At 37.6% G+C, this 22,386-nt stretch overlaps 1 protein-coding gene across 1 annotated transcript; it reads left to right on the top strand.

Moving 5' to 3' along the window:
* Positions 1-992: 992 nt before the first annotated feature.
* On the top strand, positions 993-14,888 carry angptl1b (angiopoietin-like 1b). Its single transcript, XM_060875178.1, has 5 exons — positions 993-1,076; positions 9,081-9,897; positions 11,240-11,433; positions 12,822-13,092; positions 13,503-14,888. Exons 2-5 carry the CDS (start codon positions 9,117-9,119, stop codon positions 13,688-13,690), a joined length of 1,434 nt encoding a protein of 477 aa, XP_060731161.1. The 5' UTR covers positions 993-1,076; positions 9,081-9,116; the 3' UTR covers positions 13,691-14,888.
* The last annotated feature ends 7,498 nt before the right edge of the window (positions 14,889-22,386 follow it).

Below are 22,386 nucleotides of genomic sequence, written 5' to 3'. Positions count from 1 at the left end.
AGGACAGTACACAGCAGTAACGTGCAGTAAAGGACAGTAGAGGACAGTACACAGCAGTAAAGTACAGTAGAGGACAGTACACAGCAGTAACGTGCAGTAAAGGACAGTAGAGGACAGTACACAGCAGTAAAGTACAGTAGAGAACAGTACACTGCAGTATAGAACAGTACACTGCAGTAGAGAACAGTAAACTGCAGTAGAGAACAGTACACTGCAATAGAGTACAGTAGAGAACAGTACACTGCAGTAAATAACAGTAGAGAACAGTACACAGCAGTAACGTACAGTAAAGGACAGTACACAGCAGTAACGTACAGTAAAGGACAGTACACAGCAGTAACGTACAGTAAAGGACAGTACACAGCAGTAAATTCCAGTAGAGGACAGTACACAGCAGTAAAGTACAGTAGAGGACAGTACACAGCAGTAGAGTGCAGTAGAGCACAGTATACATCAGCAGAGAACAGTACAGCAGTAGAATAAAGTAGAGAACAGTACACAGCAGTAGGGTAGGGTACAGAACATAGCAGCAGAGTACAGTATAGAACATTACACTGCTGTAGAGAAAAGTAGGGAACAGTACAATGCTGTAGAGAACAGTACACTGTAGTAAAGAACAGTAATGAACAATACACTGCAGTAGAGAACAGCAGAGAACAGTACACTGCAGTAAAGAACGGTGGAGAACAGTACAGTGCAATAGAGAACAGTACAGTGCATTAGAGAACAGCAGAGAATTAGGTGGAGGCCTGTTGTTTTTCATGTTTCATGCAAAATTAGAAATGCTGAAATATTTATGGTGTTAATGGGCACTGGAAAACCCCGAGTATACTCACGCACACGCACAAACACATACACACACACACACACAGACACACACACAATCTCATCCACTCAGCACTACTAGGAGCCTCCTACAGGTTATATGCTTCTGCATTTGTGTGTGTGTGTGTGTGTGTGTGTGTGTGTGTGTGTGTGTGTGTGTGTGCGCGTGTGTGCGCGCGTGTGAGACAGAGCAGTCAGTGAGCAGAAAGACTGGATGTTTGAAGCTGAACACAAGCTCTGGACTTTAAGAGGTAAGAGAGACATTTTTCTCTTCTACTTTAAAGCATGTACTTAGAGGGATAACATTATTCTATAGTTCATTAAAATGTATAACTACTTTAGAAAATGATACAGAATGTTCAGATTTTATATTTCATCAAACTTTTAGAAAGTATTATGGATTAATTGACAAATCAGTACGATTAGAAAGATTTTAGACCGTAAATCTCTGCTCATCTTTATAATGTGAGTTTGGAAGATAATTAAAAAAGTGTGTGCTTAAATCAAGCAGTTTATTCATTTGTCTAATTCACATCAGTTGATTTTAAATTTTATATTTTTGTGCTGTACAGTAATAGTGCATTGTCAGATTAACCACACAACAATCTTTTATTGTGACCACCTTCAGGAAAAAAATATAAATGTAAATTGTGGTTTAAATCAATAATTATCCAAAAACCTAGATTATAAAAAGCAATTGTTATAACATAGTATAATTAAATAAAATAACTTTAGATTAAAGATTAAAGAAGTATACACCAACTTTAAATATTAGTTAATATTAAATGAATTATGTAATAAGACAATTCTGTAAGATTAGAAACCCAAATTTACCGGCTCATTAACTTTTTCCCACTCTGTATATTAATCCTAATTTAACTGAAAATAAACAGTTAATCATAGCCCTCTTAAGTGGTTTAATGTCTTTTGACGAAAACATGCAGTCTGCTGAAGGAGGCCGAGGTGGAGTTGGTTAGAGAAACTGATCTGCGTTTGTGAGACTCGGGTTTCAGCCTGAAGCCAGAAAGCCTAATGTTCGTGGTCATGGTTCTAATTGACAAAGTGTTTGCATGTGTAGAATCTGAGGAAGTCAGATAGCTTTGTTAGATTTGAAACAAAAACCAGAAGAGTCAGACTCTGTGAATAAAACAATCAGTTTCTGGATAATTGCTCGCTCAAACATACAGTTTTGTATATGGTTATTCATAAGAATGATTAAAGACACCTATTTATTTGTCTTTCACAAAAGAACAGTGATACGAATTTGAATTCGACGGTTTAATACAAAAAAAGTCAATAAAAGATAAAACAGATTTCATTATTGTTTTCAAGATTGAGGAATGCAGATGAGGTGTAAATTATTCTAAAGTTTCTGAAAAGGCTTCCAAGCAAATCCTTTTTACGAGGCTTCAAATGATCCAGTAAAGTCTTTTAGATCAAACAAAACCCTGCTTTTCTCTCTAAAAGTGAATCTAGATCAATTCACACCTACTGCAAATACCTGACAGGTTCTAGGTATTAGGAAGAAATGGAAAAATAAGAAAATGATCACAAAACCTTTAAAAACCATTAAAGAACCTGTTTTTCTCAGAATGTACGCAATCCCTGGATCATGTATGTGCCACAAATCAACAATACACAATATGCAATCTACAATACACAAGCTACAATATACTGGCCAATATTTTCATCTTAATACATAGATCCTTCCAAATTGTTGAAACTGGTATAATATCTAGGGAGAAATAAAAGATAATTTGATAAAAAATAAATACACACAGAGTGACAACTGAAGAAACTTTAAAGGGTCTCTCAGGAATCATTTTATTAAAGTGTAATAAAAAAACAACAACAACAACAAAAAAAGATTAAACAAACAAACTAAAAAAATGGTGTAATGGGGATAAAAGATCAGTCTGTGATATCATTAAAGAAACTGATCCAATCTCAGCCCAAGGAGGCGAAGGTTAAAATGCAGGAAATTGACCTTCAGTAACATTTCACTACTCCATCCTAAGCTCTTAAAAGTTACAGTGCACCAAAAAGGTGTTTTCACAGTAATTCCATAGAAGAACTTTTTTCTTTGAATAAATGGTCCTTAAAACAACCATTTTTACTTAGTGATATAAGGAACATTAATATAGTCTAAAGAACCTTTTTGGCACTATAAATAACTTTTAGTGCAATGGAAACATTAATATTCATGGCATTTGGCAGATGCCCTTATCTACAGCGACTTACATTTATATCAATTATACAGTTTTGGGGCCTTGCTCAGGGGGCCCAAGTGTGGCAGCTTGGTGGGATTTGAGCTAATGACCTTCTGATCAGTTGTCCATAACCTTAACAACTAAGCTACCACGTCCCCCCATTTGATGGATGTTAAAGCCTTTGACAAAGCTTTTGATGCCATACTCGTTTACAAAGAACCATTTAAGAATCTATAATTTTAATATCATTTTAATTTTAAATCTATAATTTTATAATAATCTATAATCTATAATAAACAAGTCCCTCAGAAACATTGGTTTCATTAGAAATAGTAACATTTGTAACATCAGTTGATACTGTTCAGAGCTCCTCTTATCATAGAGTAAATCACCTTCTGTCCAATCAGAATGCAGAATCCAAACTTCAACAGTAACAGAACAGAAACATGAAAATGAGACTTTTGGGTGGCCGTGATGGAGGAGAGGATTGACTCGAAAATTCCTCATTTGACAATCAAATGAATGAGAATGAGATTATTTTTCTTTTTTCAGACACTGGACTCTAGGATTTATAGCTCTCTCTCTCTCTCTCTCTCTCTCTCTCTCTCTCTCTCTCTCTCTCTCTCTCTCTCTCTCTCTCTCTCTGTCTTCAGTCAACATCATTCAAGCTTCTCCTTCCAAGTACAACTTTAAATGCTCAAATTTGACCTCAGAGCCAAACATTTTCTTTCTGCCAGACTTCAGATCAGGGCTTTGAACTTGTTGATGTGCCCTTTTTTCCATTTAGTCCAAGCTTGGGCAATTATATATTTGGCATTCCCATGACTTTTATAATTTAATCTGATTTCAGAAAAAGTCACAACGTCTGGATTTTTTTTTCTCATATATGTACATAGATTGCTCAAACTACTACATATTTTATGTAACAATGTTTAAGAAATTTGTAGGTTCATTTATAAGGTTGGCTGAAGAATGTTGGCTGGTAACACACAGTTTTTAAGTGTACCTGTACTTCTACAGGGATTAGGTTTGGGAACACTTTTAACATATTTCCCCAACATAGGCATGTGGAGCTCCTGGAAGGAAAAGCCAGCTCCCACTGATTACAGCTGAAACACCAAGCCCAAATGACAAAGTGTTTAAAACGACTCAGCTGTGATTTCTTTCCAATCTCCGACTATAACTCTCAAGCCCTGTTATTCTTCTCTCTCTTATTCCTTCTCTTGCATTTCCCACCACATATTCATTTAGAGTAATTGAGGGACGGGGATCAATTATAGAGAGAAAACAATGGTTGCTCAAGCGGCTACAAACCACAAAACAGCTTTAACTTCCTATTTAAGCAATGGTTCTTGTGCTGTTTAGAACATTAGAATAAAGAAAGCGTTACAGAGCCAAAAAAAAGGATCCTTCAAATCCTAAGACCAATTAGATTTATTTACATTTTAAATATGTGACTGATTTTAGAATGAAGAAGAAAATACTATCCAGTCAAAGGTTTGGTAAAATGGGTTCTTCTAGAGTTCCATATGCACTTTTATTTATTTATTTTTTGCAAAGTAACAGTTCATAGGTTCCAAAACTAGTGTTTTATTGGAACTCTTTCTGGTAGCCAAAAAGCAGGGTTCCCCCAGATGGCCAAACACAGAACCATTTTAGAACCTGAAAATGTTTAGCAAAATGTTAAATATCTCACATGTTCTAAGTAATAAGTAGAAAAAAGTATGATCAGTAATTTGCTGTTTATCCCACAGTTTTACTTGAAACCCTTTCGGACCATGAAGTGTGGTATTGTAGGATTCTAAAATGAATCTTTAAGGTTTTCTCCAGAGAATAGAGAGCATGGTGGATTAGTGGTTTAAACATTTGACTGGTACCTCTGGGATTCCCACCTTCTACCCCATTCACAAAGAATGCGGGAAATGTTTTTTTTTTCCTTTTTGCATTTCAGAGGTTTCCTCTGTGTACTGCCATTTCTTCTGCTGGTCCAAAGACCTGCATTGTAGGTTGATAAAAAGGCTCTGATTTGTGCCCTGAGTGTGCCCTCTAGGATAGACCCAGTGTCAGTTAAGTGGTACAGAAAATGGATGGATTGACAAAAGGGTTTCTCAAGAGGATCAACCAAAATGGATGTTTTTGTCCTCTTAACAAAAGCATAAGAGTGTGGTAAAGACTGCAAAATATTGGCCATTCTTTTCTTCTTAATACAAAACATTTGTCAAAGGTACAACCTTAGAAAAATGGTTCTATAAGGTTGGATAACAAAGAGAGCTGAGCCTCCTAAAATGTTCTGCTTGAAACTGTTCTGACAGGGCAACACATTTAGTGTAGGATTCAAGAAAGAAATTTTAAGATATTACCCAAAAAATCCAAAACAAATTCCAAACAAAAGTTGCTCAATGTTTTTACCTACAAAATTCGTCTTAATCTTCACTCAAGAAAACCTTAAAGGGTGTATAGAACAGTTTAGAAAGCAGCAGTTGCCTATGATGAATCCCCATCTTGTTTATATTACATTTTCTTGTGTTATTTCAATTGTCAGACAAAGAACAATTACAGACAGAAAACAATAGTTTGCTCAACTTTGCACAACCCAACCAAAACCAAGACAGCCACAGATTCTAAGTTAAGAAATTGATCTTACTGCTCTACAAGAACACAACAATATCCAGAAGCAGCACTGTAATTGTGTTGTCTCATAAAAATGACAAATGCATTGGAAATATTTCTATATCATTAACACAAATATATAGAAGGTCACATTTTTACTATACAGTTTGACCTATGTGTATACACAGCGCTGTCGAATTCTGAATTCTGATTGATCAGATGGTGTACTGATTTTTTCTAACAGCAGCTCTGAAAAGCAGCAAATAACAGCTTTATATGATCATGGCTCTAATTTCAATACATTATTGTTTTTATAATAATGTCTTAACACAGGCACTTGTTCAGTGGATGCTTTAGAAATGTATGTAGTTGTGTAAATCATGAATTTCTTTGTCTGGTAATGCCAATTTAACATTTATTGGAGGACTCTCCATTGTCAACTAAATTAGAGTTGAATGATTTGTTTCATAGTCACTGAGACCACCTTCATTTCCAACCATGTACACCAAGCTCTGCCCCCAAAATTTATGGCTTCAGAAAGCAAAGAAAGTTAGGACATCGCTATTATGCACAATTGTATATTCAACTGCTTGAAAGCCTAGGTACAAAACAGTGACAATGGCTTACACTATAAGATCTAAACTATTGTTATGTTTCTATTTTACATGTTTAAATTTTTCCTTATTACATTTAATAGTGTATTAGTATATTAGTATATCAGTATAACGACAACTTTTTACTGTTGCAGCATTAAATGCAACATTACATGAACTGTTTAATTGTAATCATTGTGAAAATTGCTGTAGTATAAAATAAATAAAACACTCTAACAGGTGGTAAAAGATAATAATCGAGTTCATTGTTCTAACAGTAACTTCGTTATTCATATGTCATATTGTTCATATTCATATGTATCATATGTCACTAATATCAGTTGATCCACTGAGATTGACCAAGAGGCAACCTGAAATAAATTTCCAACTCCCTATGGTAAATCTTTTTTGGCTTACTTTCCAGAAAAACACCCCCCCTACAGAACTGTGTTAAACATGAGTTAGAAATTTCCGTCATGGGATGCAAATAACCACAGAAGTGTGATTTGGCATAATTTATTGCCTTTTTTCGTACTTATGATGTGTGAGGCTGTATATGTTTCTCCTCGGTTCTGCTGTAAAATTGGACAGAATCCATAAACGTATAAACCTAACCTTTAAAATGCTTCATATGAACTGAGTGGTGTAAGTGATGCATTTATATCATTTTTTATGAGTATGAGTGGGTTTTGTTTTTGCTACTTCTTGAAACATGTACTGATACCAAAATGTGTCATTACTAAACAAGGAACAATTAATAATTTGTGTTTCCAGTTTTTTAAATAGCAGCTTTTTCTTTATAATGTTAAACAAGTAGTGAATTAAGCACATTAGCTAGCTATGTTAGTTAGCTTGTATAAAGATGGGTTGCATTGGAGAAATGTACTTTCCTGTCTTTGTTAGAATAGTAGGTACTATTTTCTCTACTCGCATCTAAATCCCTCATGTTTAAGAAGAACATATTGGGTAAGAGCTGGTTTTCTCACCTAGCTAGCTTTGTTTGTTTACATGTGCTGCTAGCATTGATCATCTCTTACTGTGAGTTAGGTTAAAAATGTTTTATCATTTAGTTCACTTTATTGTAGTGTAGGAAGCTGTTGTAAATAGTTTTTTTTTTTTTTTAAAAAAACACATTTTTACAAACTTACAAGTGTTAGAAGGGAGTCTAATGGTAACTGCCATTCCAAGCTAATGAATGGTTTCCAAAGTTTATCACAGCTAAAAAAATTTTTTTATAAACAGGGTTGAAGGTTGATCTGTTGGTTTATTTCTTACTAGAACATATTAGGGAGCATCATAATTTATGATATTTAACTTTGAGTGCTATCAGACTGAGCCTGTGTTTTGACAACAATGAGAAAGAAAAACGAGTTTCATGACTGCAGAACTTTTAGACTAGGAAGTAATCCAAGAATCTTTCTCATTATAACATTTTAGACAGCTTGAAAGGCCTGGATATCTTTACAAAAACACTTAAATCACATCTGCTCATTTTTTCCCCTCCTGTCACATTGTTTATAAGCACAAGACTTTAGGCTTAGTTCTACCTGTGATTTACTCCTTCCTGATCAGTGCATATTTGAATCTAAAGTGGCTGAACAGCTGGCAATACTCTGTGTCAGTCAAGTACTCACAATTACGGCAATTTTCCCACCCGAAAACCAAATATGGATCTGGCCAGTTATGTTTGGCTTGGGTTTTAAGGAAGCACAGTCAACGGCACTGACAGACATTCTCTTGGAAAATGAGACAGTATACCTTGACATGCTTTTTCCACATATAGCACAGGTGTTTGTTTTTTTTTTTTTTTACATTCAAGGCTAATTATTCTGATATATTATCCAGGCACCAAAAACAGAACTTGTGGACACAGTTTGTCTTTTCCAGATGAAAGACAATTCTCATCTATTTCTGGCCAGTGACCCCAATTTATGGGTCAAACTTCTTGGGACATGTCACCTCCCCAATCACAAAAACCACACACATTTCTGTTATAAATCAAAAATGGAACAATAGAACATAAGTCCTATATAGTTACACATTTAATGGGTTCATGAATCAGTGTGTGTAGGAGCCAGCAACTGCAGAAGCTCTATATACAGCCCTAATGCAAGGACTGGGCTTGTGAATAAAACAGAAGCTTATGAATGGCAGGAGATATAGTCAAAAGATCTCATCTTGACAGTTCCAACTCAATGTAGAGCAGTACACACAAAAACCTGAACCCGGCACCCCATAAATTCAATGGTTGGGTCATCGGTTTGAGTATAAAGCCCATTTTAAAGCAAAACTGTTGGAGCATTCATTTATGTGCTACCTTGCACACATTTGCTAAATATAACTTGCAAAATCTGTAAATATTCTAAACAATACACCAGACAAGTCCACAGTCTGGTGTGAAATGGTCCTGTGGCCCATCTGAGGGTTTACAGGAAGCACATTTATTTCATCTGAATAAAGTTTAGTCTACGTTGTGTATTTGATCTATTTTAAAGTGGCTTAAGAGAGAGTACAGTGTAAACTTGAAAACTGAAACTCTCTGGACCTTGTGCTTTGCTTCCTTGAGGATGGCGCTGGGTACTTTTAGCATAGAGACACCAGACCAAACCACAGCCTCTAGTCTGAGATGTGATACCAGAGATATGAGAAAGGTCTTATTTATATACAATAGAAAAATGATTGCATTCTGTAACTCCAGGATATGACCAAATGTTCTTTTCATTATATTGAAGATCACAGCTTTGTCCCTAGAAAAATAAATATGGAAAACAAACTCCTATTGTAACTGTTAAATGCCAATGCCAGGTATGAAAATCGCTGATGAGTGTATTTTTTGTTTAAGGTTACAGTGTTTGTGCAAGAACTGAACGCAATAACTATGGGACCTACTTCCTGGAGCCTTTGTATTCTCTTCTGTGCTTGGACATGGGGGCAAAGTATGGGCTTTTCACGGAGACGGAGGGCCTGGGAAGATGATGGTCCTAAAAAGTGCTCATACACCTTCCTGGTCCCTGAGCAGAAGATCACAGGGCCCATCTGTGCAAGCCGTGGACCCTCACTTCCAGACAAGGATCGCGTAAACAGGATGGACATAGCAGATGTCCGTGAGCTGATGTCTAAGCAAAGACGTGAGATAGACACCCTGCGGATGGTGGTGGATGTGGATGGCAACATGGTCAGCGAGATGAAACTTCTGCGTAAGGAGTCTCGCAACATGAATTCCCGTGTCACACAACTCTACATGCAGCTTCTGCATGAGATCATTCGCAAGCGGGATAATTCGCTGGAGCTTGCGCAACTTGAAAGCCGCATTCTCAATGCCACAACAGAGGCTTTGCGGCTCTCTTCCCGCTACAGGGATCTCGAGGCCCGATTCTCCACCCTTGCTGCTGTGGTTAATAACCAGTCTGTTCTGATTGGTGCTCTGGAAGAGAGGTGCCTGCAGGTATATGGGAATCACAGGCAGGAGCCACTTCCTCCACCTCTGGTTCAGGTGGTTCCAGAGAACATTCCAGTGCAAGTACCCCGTTTTTCCAATGAGATCCAGAGGGTCCACAGTCGGGCTTTCCCCAGAGAGAGAGGTTCCAGAGCAGGACCAGAACCCACTGAAAGTACACTGGAACTCAAGCGACCTCTGAGTGGCAACTTTAGCTCTGAAGGTAAGTGAGAATAAGATTGTAACAGATAAATAATAAGAGAATAATAACTGATTATAGAAAATTAATGTTTCAGGTGGTTGGGTTGGTTGGTTGGGTTGGGTATTCTTTGGGGGGTTGAACATTGATTTATAAGAAAATACTGTACACGAATACAAACAAACAAAATAATAGTAATAAAATGTGGGTGGAATGTAGAGTTGAATGGATTGTTCTGCAGAACTAATCAGCATTGGTAAAAAGTGGGAAGTGGGATTAAAAAAACAGTCCAGACGTTTTGCACACCTTGTGCAGCTCCATTCATGAAATTAGAGACTGCACTCGTCTGCTTCTTGGCCTTAAAATCAGACTGCACATTTTTAGACATACAGTATTTCAAGGTCTCTGCTTTCTTTCAGTCCAACAGACCACAAGGTATGTGACAGCCATTCTTCTTCAGCTTGCAAGGTATTTTACCAACCAGTCAGCACAATTTTTAATGCTCTAAAACCACAAGAAGGAAGTGTCCATGTTTGTTTTTACTCTACCTGTCTTCTGTTCACTCTGTTTCAGACTTGAAAGACTACTTTAGACTACTTTAAGAAACTTTATAGTATATTTTCAAAGTCTTAAGAGAAACCCAAAACTTTTCAACATTATCACTTAGCAGCTTTAGAGAAATGGCCATGTAGATGTATATTTATATATATATTCCTAACAAGCAAGTCATAGGCAGCGGTGACGAGAAAAAAACATCCCGAGAACACATGAGGAAGAACCCTTTAGTGGAACCAGACTCAAATGGGAAGCCATCTTCTTCTGGGTGACCCTGGATAGTGAGATTAATAACCATTAGTCTAGCCCAGTGGTACAATAAAAGTCAAACAGTACCGTGTTGAAGGATTCTAGATAGTTGTTTTCTACATTGATAAACATGCTAAACTGAAGTGATTTGATGACAGAACAGATTCATGATTTGATGGAACTGTAAATAAATTAGAGAACACATATGTTGTTTTCAGTAACACTCAAGTAAAGTATAAATATGAAGGATGTTTCTTATTAAAGTTATATTCTTTATTATTACAGTAGTAATAATAGCTCAGTGGTTAAGGTGTTGGGCTACTGATTGGAAGGTCGTGTGTTCGAACCCCAGGTCCACCCAGCTGCCACTGCTGGGCCCCTGAGCAAGGCCCTTAACCCTCAGTTGTAAGTCACTCTGGATAAGGGTGTCTGCTAAATGCCGTAAATGTAAATAAACTGATCTTCGGAAGTGTAATCTGTAGGGTATCCATATGGGTATTATACCATGTGATGTATATTAAATAAGATGTTTATGTATTGTTCTACCTTTTTTGATTTTAAGGTCCTTTCCGTGACTGCCTTCATGCCATGCAGGCTGGACATGCCACTAGTGGAATGTACCTTCTTAAACCAGATGAAAGTGACAGGCTGATGCAAGCGTGGTGTGAACAAGATGTGGACAATGGAGGCTGGACCATCATCCAGAGAAGGAAGGATGGATCTGTTAACTTTTTCAGGAACTGGGAGAGTTATAAGGTAAAGTCTAGGCAATGTTTTCAAATTATTTTTGATTAAAAGTGGAAGTATTGGGCCAAAAATTCAAAAAGTTGCTACTTTTATTTTTAAGTGCTCAAGTATAAAAATAAAAATCCAATGTTTTAACTGAGCAAATTATTATCAGTTAATGTCAGTTGAATTAAAAAAAAAATTATATTCACTTTAAAGAAACTGTACTGTTCAGTCATTCAGTCTGTGGAAATTTGCTGGTCACATGCATAGATAGTTTAATTGTGAATTAATCCAAAGAAAATAATTTGTAAACAACCATTATTAACTATTAGCTAGGATTTGGATTTTGGCATGAATGCTATTTTGACCTCACATTAACAAATGACTCATGCTAACAGATGATAAAATGGCAGGATTCTTGATAGTTGTTTTCTACATTGATAAACATGATAAACTGAAGTGATTGGATGACAGAACAGATTCATGAAAACAGTAGAGTAGCAAAGTACAATTACTCAAGCAGTTTCCACCATTGTAATGTTTGTATTTAAGGAACTGTAAATAAATTAGAGAACACATATGTTGTTTTCACTAACACTCAAGTAAAGTATAAATATGACAAAACAGTAGAGTAGCAAAGTACAATTACTCAAGCAGTTTCCACCATTGGCTCCAATATTCTTCCACATCCCTGTATGCTAAAGCAAAGTAGCTTCACTTTCACAAAGTGCCAAGAAACAGAAGGCAGCAAAGGAGGAAGGCACACTCTGTGCCAGACCTCTTTATGTTCTTTCCAGACTGTGGGTTCTTTTGCACGGGAATCTCTAAGGAATAGATTCATGCTATCTGGGCTTTCATGGGTGATTGAGGGTACTGTTCAACTTTGCCAGAAATGTGACGCCCCATTATTTCTACCTAACACTGACTCTCAGCAAACTTCTCTCCTGTCTCCCACACAGCCACACTTGCAAGTGAATGATGACTCTTGAAACCTCAAGACATTTGTCATGATTCCAGGTCCTAATGGAAAGCCTCGTTTTGAACCAATAGGTTTATGTTACTTCTCTCTCTTCAGGAAATACGTTGGCCGCAAATTGCGCTCTCTTGCGTAAAACGCACACAAATGACATGGTCCCTGTCCAATATTTGTATGTGGTTAAGTGCAATTCAAGCAGACTGAGATATCAGCATTTTTCAAATACATAGTTAATCAGAGAACTCCAGAGTTCTGGATTTGCCAGAGTTCGTGCTTTTGCATGCAAGTAATTCAACATTAACCAATTTTTTTGTTTACAGCAGGTTAATGAAAAGTTACTCATACCTCTTAAACTGAAACAAGCTTCCCATTCCATTTTGAACCGATGTAGTAAAGCACTACTATAAATAACATCACGTTTATGTTTATTCTGCTCCAGCAAGGTTTTGGCAACATAGATGCCGAACACTGGCTGGGTCTGGAGAATATTTACAGCTTAGGCAAGCAGGGAGATTACAAGTTGCTGGTGGAGCTTCAGGACTGGATGGAAAAGAAGGTGTATGCAGCCTACAGCAGCTTCCATCTGGAACCTGAAAGTGAAGCGTACCGCCTGCGTCTGGGCACTTACCAAGGCAATGCTGGGGATTCTTTAACCAGCCACAACGGAAAACAGTTCACCACGCTGGATCGAGACAAGGATGCTTTCTCAGGTTATTATTTATCAAATATCTATCAATAACTATTATTGTTAAGCTGTACATTTTATGAAAAGGTTAAAATTTTTAAGGTAAAACTATTGCATAAAAACACTGTATGACATTTTTCAAGTCTGTAATGCTCTTCCGGCTTCCTGCCATGTTTCCTTGGAAAATACCTCCCCTTTCACCAGCCATATTATCCTAGCCACCTCTGATGTCCTGTAGGTTATAGGTTTGTTTTAAACCTATAACGTACAGCACACACAATTCCTAACCTGGGGCTGTAATACCTAACTATATAAACAAACAATGTCCCACTAGGTTCCTTTCTCATTGTGAAAAAAAAAATTAAATAATAAAATGTTAGTATTATTTGTCTTCCTCTTCTCTTCCTCTTCTTGTCCTGTATAACTTCACTACAGGAAACTGTGCTCACTTCCATAAAGGTGGCTGGTGGTACAACGCATGTGGTCAGACCAATCTCAATGGTGTGTGGTATTCTGGCGGTGTGTATCGCAACAAGTTCCAAGATGGCATCTTCTGGGCAGACTATGGAGGAGGATTCTACTCCATGAAAGCTGTGCGCATGATGATCAGACCTATTGACTGAAGCAGAAACAAATCAAAACCTGAACTTTGTTTGACAGATCCATCTCAGTGTGATTGCACTGACAAAACAGGAACTTTAGGTGAGCTGGGGGAGAATTCTCGAATCCGCTTTTAAGTAGCTAAACTTTATCAGCTCTTTGGAGGTTCTCCTGCACACAAGGCCTTGTACAAACTGCATCATGATTAGACACTAAATCAAAAGTACATGGTTGTATTTCTCCATAGGGGACTGTTAATATGTCATTGTGGATAGCTTAGTGATTGTTTGTGAAATCATTCATTTTTTCTTTTATTATCCTTCCTCTTTTCCTGCTGGGGGTTGTGGACATGACAGCCCAAGAAGGTCAGCCCAGATGTTTAAATGTAATAAAATTTGTACTTGTATAGCACTTTAAACAACAGACATTGTCACAAAGATTTAGATCTGTATCCCTTGCCACAGATTACAGCTCCTCCATGGTGATCCACAGATGTTCAAATCCAACGGTGAAATAGTTTTTCCAGATAATCTTGGGTCTTCCCTGAGGCCACAGTCTAGTTAGACATGCCTGAGGTGCTAAAACCTCTGAAACTGTCACCTCAGAGACTTTTTTCCATCAGCAGTGATATAACAAATTACAGTACAACAGGGGAAGGGTCTAGACAATTTAAGGGTCATTTCACATAGATAGTGGTTAATATAGTAAGGTTGAATTGAACCTTCATACAGTACATTTCCTCCTTAGTGTGGTTCTTTAAGCAGGTGAGTTCACAGCAATCATTCTTGGGTGTGTCTGAAAACTACCAGTCTGAGCATGTGTAAGGTGGGTGGTCTCTGTCTGCATCCAAACGAACTCAAGCGTGAAGGAAGTGAATCTTTGTCTTTTGTGTTTTGGGCTGGTATTAATCCTGACCGCATCATTCATTTTGAAAGTGGTTTATTTGCGAAATCTTAAGACTAAAAGAAAAGACTGTATCTGGCAGAATGCCTCCGTTCCGACAAATAACCTCATTGGAATGCTATAAAATCAAAATGGTGATGACAGAGTAGACTTTGACTAAAACCATCCTCAAAGTAAGCGATAAATAAAATTTGTACATAAAATCTCCTTCAGCTTCTGATACGAATTTGAAAGCTGCATGATAGTATATAAATAAATCCAGATCTGTGCTCAGTCTAAGTTGCTCTGTTTCTGCTGAATAAATGTCGCTTTCAGTAATGAGGTGTATAAGAGTTTAGATATTATTTTTGACAAGGTTCTTCTCAAATTTACCAACTCAGCCTGCTTAATGACTGGCTGGCATTGCACTCTAGACTGCCATGGTTTATTCAGATTTAAACAAGCACCGATGAAGTCAGAGTACTGAGGAATAAAAACAACACTTCTTTGTGCAATTAGTTTAAATCAAATCCAGTGCTGGAAGTTTTGGCTAAAAATACAGGCACACTCACAAAAAAGAAAAGTATTATGGCCTAATTTTGGTCGTCTTTTGGGATTTGAAAAACACAAAAACCAAAGGAAACTGCAGACCAAGCAAAGGGCCTCTGAGGTGTATGGGTACAGACAACGAGAAACAGATTGATCAAAACCCAAACAGAACTCGGAGGGTTGGTGGAGGAGGGGGACGAATGGTTAAAAAGGAAGTGAAGTCGAACTTTGCTGAAGGTTATTTTTTTTACCCTTCTCTAAAATACAAAGACGTTCACATTCTTTCCAGGAGAAAGCACAGTGAAGGTTGTGTTTGATCTCAGAAGTCACAAATCCCTGTGGGCGGTAATCGCAAGCGAGGTCGAAAACCATCCTGGAGACTGCTTCATGGACCGCAAGGACTTAAAGGAGCCGCAAATGTCAACGTATTTTGAATGTATCCTGGCGTCAAAATATTATGCATCCCTGACCTCAACTAGGCTGTCAGGGGTATCATATTGCCTAACGTTTCGATAAGGAAAATAAAGTACTCTTGGACACTGATCAGCGTGGTGGTGGATCGCTATGTCAATATATTTAGGTTATTCATACATGACCTGTAGGTCTGTCAAACACATCACTCATCACTAAGTAGTCAGCTAATATCTGTGTGCTGACAGAATGTAGGACTGTATCCTGAGTTTTTTGACTTTATTTAAAGCTTTTCTATGAAGCAGAACTTTCTGTGGTAAAATATTTTAGCAGACTTGGATTTTATGGTGTGTTTGCTAGACACTCTTGAAATAACACAGATTTTCTTTCCCTTTTCAATGGAAAAGGTTCCATCATTCCTGACACATTATGGCAATTTGTTATGATCACATTTAAATAAAAAAAAAAAAAATCTTCAAATTGTAGCTTTTGTAGACATATTTGCCTAACTTTCCTCACAGCTAAGGGTTAAATTTAATCAGCTCTGAGTAGTGAGAAACACTCTTTACAGTGAGATGTTGTTACTGACCTTATAGTGACCAATTTGACTGCGAACCACACGCTCGTCATATTAAAAGTAGATGAGTTTAATAGAAAAACAGCTGGGAACTGAATCACACACACAGCAATTTAAACTTTAAACAGTTTTATGGAGAGGTTTATTTCTACATCAACATGTTTAAAACAGTTCACTGAAAGTCTGAGGGAAAAGCAAATGCTCTGGATTTAGAAAATGTACTGTGACCTTAAAAGGGTCATACAAAATGTAGAATTTATTGTTTGTAATTAAAATTTAAAACTGTCAACTTAACACAGGAAAGTAGAATTTCTCTAAAACCACCTATATTTTTATTAACTACATTATAAAAAAAAGTAATGGCACCAGTAGGATTTGAAAATGTTATTGCTACAGAAGAGACAAAATTGTATACCAAGATTTCAAAAAGTAATTCTGATGAACTAGATTCTTGTATTACACCAGTTTTGGTTATGATAGCTGAAGATCTAGCTGAGTTGATCGCTACAGTGTGTGGCCTGTCACCGAGGAAGCCGTATATATATCCAGTGGATGATTAGTGGCGGGATTTAGGGCAAATTGTGAATGTAGCAGACATGATAGTTTCATCAGTTTCTATTCTGGATTTATGGCCAAACTGGTGGTCATCCAGCTGTGGACTGACAGCTGGAAGGATAGATTTCAGCACAAGTTTTTGCAGGAATTCTGCAGGTTTTTTCAGGATGATGAGGTTTCTTAGAATCTTGCATGATGGATCTTTCCGAATGATGGCTCGAAAGGGAAAAGTAAAGACCCTTCCTTGGATTCCATCCAAAACAGGCCTTGTCTGATTTGCACAACTTTTTAACAGCTGTCTGATTTTATCAAATAGAAATACAACACATGGGCTGGTTTGATGTGGCTCATTTGATTTGGCATGATAGGAAAATGTTGCCAGCTGTTTTGAGAGGAAAGTAGTCTGTAGAAGATGTCATATTCTATACTGCATATTTCTTGATTCTTTATAATAAATTGCATAACATTTTACAAATTTAAATAAGCATTATATGGCCAAAAGTATATGGTCTCATGTGTGGTTCTTCCCCAAACTGCTGCCCAAAGATTTGGAAGCACGCAATTGTATAGAATGTCTTTGTATGCTGTAACATTAAAATTTCCTTTCACTAGAATTAAGAAGCAATGCCCCTGAGCACAAAGCACAGAGCTCCAGGAAGAAGTTACAGTATGTATTAAGTTTGTAAGGGAAGAACTCAAGAGCTCTGACTGACCCAACGCCACTGAACACCTTTAGAATGAACTGGAACTGAAGCCTCCTCAACACCTAACATCAGTGTGTGATCTCACTAATACTCGTATCGCTGAATGAACCCATCAGCCACACTCCAACATCTAGTCGAAAGCTTTCCCAGAAGAGAAGATTGGTGCTTATTATAACAAGAAAAATGAACCAAATCTGGATTGAGATGTTCATCAAGCATATGGATATAATGGTCAGGTGTCCACATACTACTGAAAACTGAAAAAGTTACTCTTTTTTTTAAGATGCAATTACTAAAGGAGTCAAATCTAGCAACAGAGTCTCTAAGTTGGCCTTTGGAGGCATTTGACTGATCAGAAGTTTATGATTTCAAATACGATCATTATTGAAATTTCACATCTGAGAAATGTTTAAAACCTTTCACAACTCCTCTCAGCTGTCAAACATTTGATGAAAAAAAAACTGCTGGCCAGTCAAGCACAATCTTAATATCTTACAGATGTTAGCCAGATGTTAAAATTTCTCTAGTAATATATAAGTTAATTGGCTTTGTTTAATATGCTGGGAAATCATTGTCATGGTGTGAGATTATTTTCGATGGAACAAGCCAAAATTCAAGACCACAATCGGAGAAAAGAGACGTTTCTAATAGACTTTTAGCTGAAGTTCTCCGGGTCGCTGTGAACGCCTGCTTTGTCAACAAGTTTAACAAGAACCACTAAGCCATAGATGGAGGAGTAAAGGGAGGAGATAAAAAACAGCCAAGGAATGTTTGGCCTTGTAAACAGATTTGGTTTTAATTTGCTTTATGAAATGTGGATTAATAACTGCTGCTATAGTAAAGACAGCCACTTATACTATTCCTATACTCTTGGGACTCTCAGCTCGGATGAATGGATGGAGTTTGTGTGCAGTGAACGTCTGCGCCAGTTTACCCTATTTTTGCTCCTCAGACTGAAGAAGGAAAGAGTGAGACACAGGATATGTAAGCCTTGTTTTACAGCGTGTGTCACAGATGCCAACGATTGCTTATTATTCTTCCCAGCAGGTCTCTTTTGACATCAATAGTGTAGCAGGGTTCATAGCACAGCATGCGAATATCTCAAACCCATTTTATAGATCTGATGGTTAATGATGATTTTAATCCTTCATGACCAAAAATAAATCAACAGTGCTGATTCTCTCTGAAATGGCAAAACGACAACATATGCATGCAAACTCATTAATTATCAACCGGAGAGAAATATCATCACGTGTTGAGATGTGAGAAGCCAAAAGTCCACATTTAGGCAGTTCTCAGCATGTGTATGTGTGTGTATGTAATATAGAATCTCTGTGGCCAGTTTTTACTTGGCAGCTTAGTTCTATTTAGGTTGACTTGGAAGCGAACCTTTTGGACAGGTCTCTGCTACAGATGGATACTCCACTGACGAAAGAAGCTATGATGTAGAGCAGCAAGCTCAATATTTTATGGCTGTGACTCTAGGTTTTGGTAGAATTATCTTTAATCAAGATTCAACTTACAACTAGTATCTTTTACAACTTTGAATACATATAAAGGCCCAAGGCCAAAAAAGTCAAATTGAAGAAGTCTTTGGAGGCTTAAGCAAAGGACAGTTCAGCCAAATGTGAAACATGATGAAACCCATATTTACACAAACAGGATGAAGGAGGGAATATTTGATGGTGTGAATCACAATGCTGTTGGTTGTTTATTCTGGGCAAATGAAAAAAAGTCTCTTGTTATTGTCTCAATCTGGAAAATTTTCCAATCCATACCATACAACAGCGCTGTTGATTTCTTGACACTGATTGGTCAGAAGATCCGCAGTGCTGGCTGTAATTCAAGTCGCAGGGGTTTGTGGTCAGGGGTGTGCAACTACGGTGCATACGGGTTCAAGCTTACGGAATAACCAAACCTCAAGTTAGCACAACTGCATTGAAGTACATTAGCATGTCTGTGAACAGGACCCTGTTGCACAGAGATGCTTCCTCTATGACTGAGGTTTGTTCAGAAACCCCAGGTGGAAAATTTCCTCTCCCTGGTTGGCTAAACATCTCAGTGAGGTCACTAAGACTCAAACCTTGCCATCACATCAGGCCACTTTTACATACAGGACTCGGTGTTGAAGTCCAGCAGCATTAAATAATAACGTCTCTCTCAGGAGGCGCTAAAGGAGCAAAGGTGTCATCTTTGGCGTTGGTGTGTTTGGCCTGGAAGACATCTGACTGGTGTGAAGGGAGACATTTTACAAGTTTTAGGAGACTGGGTGAAGACTGAGCTCTGTCGACAAGGTATCTGCAGAGTGGAAAAACAACACCAATATACTTTTAGGAACTAAGCTACGAGCTGTGTGGCAGTGAATTCAGTCTGAATGTACAGAGCTGATTTTAAAGGAAATGAGCTCTGAGAGGTCTTCTGAGAAGACTAATTTTAAACCAGGCCTGGCTCTAGTTTTAAATCTGTCAAACTCACACTATTACAGCTGTTACTCTGGAGAGTTGCTAGGATTCCGACAAAAAAAAAAAACAAGAAGTAATATATGTTATAGTATGAATCACCACGACTTACATTCTTTAGATTGAAGTAGATTGTGAACGATATACAGTAAGAGGTGCATTAATTATACCATAGGCCATGACTATTTATTGTGAAATTAATTTCTGTTGCTCCCTTAGTGCTATGATACAGTTCTAGTTTTAATGTTATAATCGATCACTTCTAGGAAAAATCGCCATATGTTTGATTATTAAGTGACATATGAGCTATAAAAGGTGTGTCTGTAACCGTACAGCATGACTATTTATTTTACAATGATCTTGTTTTACTAAAATAAGAATCTTATGTTCTTAAACTGGCCACATCAAAAATGGGGGATGTGTTAGCTTAGTGGTTAAGGTGCCACTGCTGGGCCCCTGAGGCTCAGTTGTATAAAATAATTTTAAATGGAAGTCGCTCTGGATAAAGGTGTCTGCCAAATGCTGGAAATGGAAACGGAATAATTTTCCTTGTACTGATCCATTGCGTAATGCATTACAATACAGTTCTTATGTAAATGTCATAATTTGTCTTGTTTTGGAGAAACAGTTTGATTATTTATATCAAGGCACAGCTTCATTAAAAGGTTTCTATAATCATACATGTCCATCCATGGAGGATAGTCATGGACTACAATAGTATCTTTTTAGCTTCTTAGCAACAAACATTGTTCATCCGGTTTGTGTTTGGACATGTGTCTTCCTAAATACTATTTTCCTTTTTTAACCATTGCATGGTTGACAAATTGGACTTTTGCAGAGGAAAGAATGTGGAAATGATTATCCAACATGGTGCTCTTCAGTGGTGAAAGATGTTTAGCAAGAGTGAGAAACTAGCAATTCTGTCTTAAAAACAAAGTCATTGCTTCTCCATTATTAATATGAAGTTAATCTATTGGCTGCTCTCTGAAATTTAGCTAACTCACTTACCTGCTGTCAGAGTAGATCAGTCCAGTGGATCAACATGAAGTCATTCTAAAGGGAAGATAGATAATATTTTACAAATGACATCTAAGAGCCACTTTCCTGGGGTTAATGGACCTCACTAATATCCTGTAGTTACCTCACAGCTCCAGAGTCCCAAGTTCTGTCATGAGCTTGGGCTACTGTCTGTGTGGAGTTTTGTATGTTCTCCAAGTTCTCTGGTTTCCTCCCAAGCTATTGGGTGGATTAGCTACAATACTGTAAGTTGTGTCTGCACGATGCTCTGTCACGAACTGGCGCCTCACCCAGGCTGTATTCCCACCGCTTAGATTTACTGCAGTCCTGACCAGGATAAACCACTTTCTGAAGATGAATGCATGGATAAATGAACTGCAGATGCTTTTTTTTTGCTTGTTGTTTTTTGGACTGCTTGCTTCTGTAGCATTTGGATCTGATGCTACGAAAGATGTTTACTGGACAATTTCTAACTTGGATCCTTTAGGCAGTCTCGAATGAGCTGATCATCAATTTCAGAAAGCAGACAGCTGGTAACTTTATTTTCATGTCCATGTTATTTATATAATTGATGAGTGTATATTTTCGGGAATGCAGTAAATATTTACCCAGATTCAGTATTTATGTTGTCTTGTGTATAGATAAAAGTAAAATCTCACTTTTTGTTGTCTTGGTCTTTCTTCAGTCACTGCAAGAACATGTTTTTTTGTTTTTTTTTTCAAAATCCTATTCCTAGCTGAGTAGAAACTCAATACTTTCTGTTTTAGGACTTGTCAAATCTGCTTGACCCTTAAATCGACTGCTCGCACAAACATTATTCATTCATTCATTCATTTTCTACTGCTTATCCAAACTACCTCAGGTCACGGGGAGCCTGTGCCTATCTCAGGCGTCATCGGGCATCAAGGCAGGATACACCCTGGACGGAGTCCCAACCCATCACAGGGCACACACACACTCTCATTCACTCACGCACTAACACACTACGGACAATTTTCCAGAGATGCCAATCAACCTACCATGCATGTCTTTGGACCGGGGGAGGAAACCGGAGTACTCGGAGGAAACCCCTGAGGCACGGGGAGAACATGCAAACTCCACACACACAAGGCGGAGGTGGGGAATCGAACCCACAACCCTGGAGGTGTGAGGCAAACGTGCTAACCACTAAGCCACCGTGACCCCCTCCACAAACATCATGAATAATAATAATAATAATAATAATAATAATAATAATAATAATAATAATAATAATAATAATAACAATAACAATAATAATAAATAGCCCCTTTAATGAGGTGGATTCAATAGAGATGACCTAGGTTTTATTTTTGTTTTGTTTCTTTTTTTCCGTTATTTCTCCTCAGAAACCGACCGTTGCTTATGAGTGAGTTCTCATTCATCATTCATCCTAAAGTCTTTTAGGTGAAGTCTAATGTAAGTATGCATTATTAAGAAGAAACAGAACCATGCTGTTCCTCCACGTTGCCCTGCCAAATCCTTTATTAATGATACACTTATTTACTTTTTCCAGGAATTAAAAAAATATCTGGCTGATCTGCCGC

Source organism: Tachysurus vachellii, chromosome 7 (assembly GCF_030014155.1).
Source record: "Tachysurus vachellii isolate PV-2020 chromosome 7, HZAU_Pvac_v1, whole genome shotgun sequence".
In the NCBI taxonomy this organism is placed as follows: domain Eukaryota; kingdom Metazoa; phylum Chordata; class Actinopteri; order Siluriformes; family Bagridae; genus Tachysurus; species Tachysurus vachellii.
The sequence above is the reverse complement of the archived record's forward strand: the minus strand, read 5'-3'. Positions and strand labels throughout refer to the sequence as shown.

Bases quoted from the DNA above. Each gene is read 5' to 3' on its own strand.
- angptl1b (XM_060875178.1), top strand. From the start codon at position 9,117: ATGGGACCTACTTCCTGGAGCCTTTGTATTCTCTTCTGTGCTTGGACA. The intron at 9,898-11,239 runs GTAAGTGAGAAT...TTTGATTTTAAG, and splicing joins TGGCAACTTTAGCTCTGAAG to GTCCTTTCCGTGACTGCCTT. The intron at 13,093-13,502 runs GTTATTATTTAT...ACTTCACTACAG, and splicing joins AGACAAGGATGCTTTCTCAG to GAAACTGTGCTCACTTCCAT.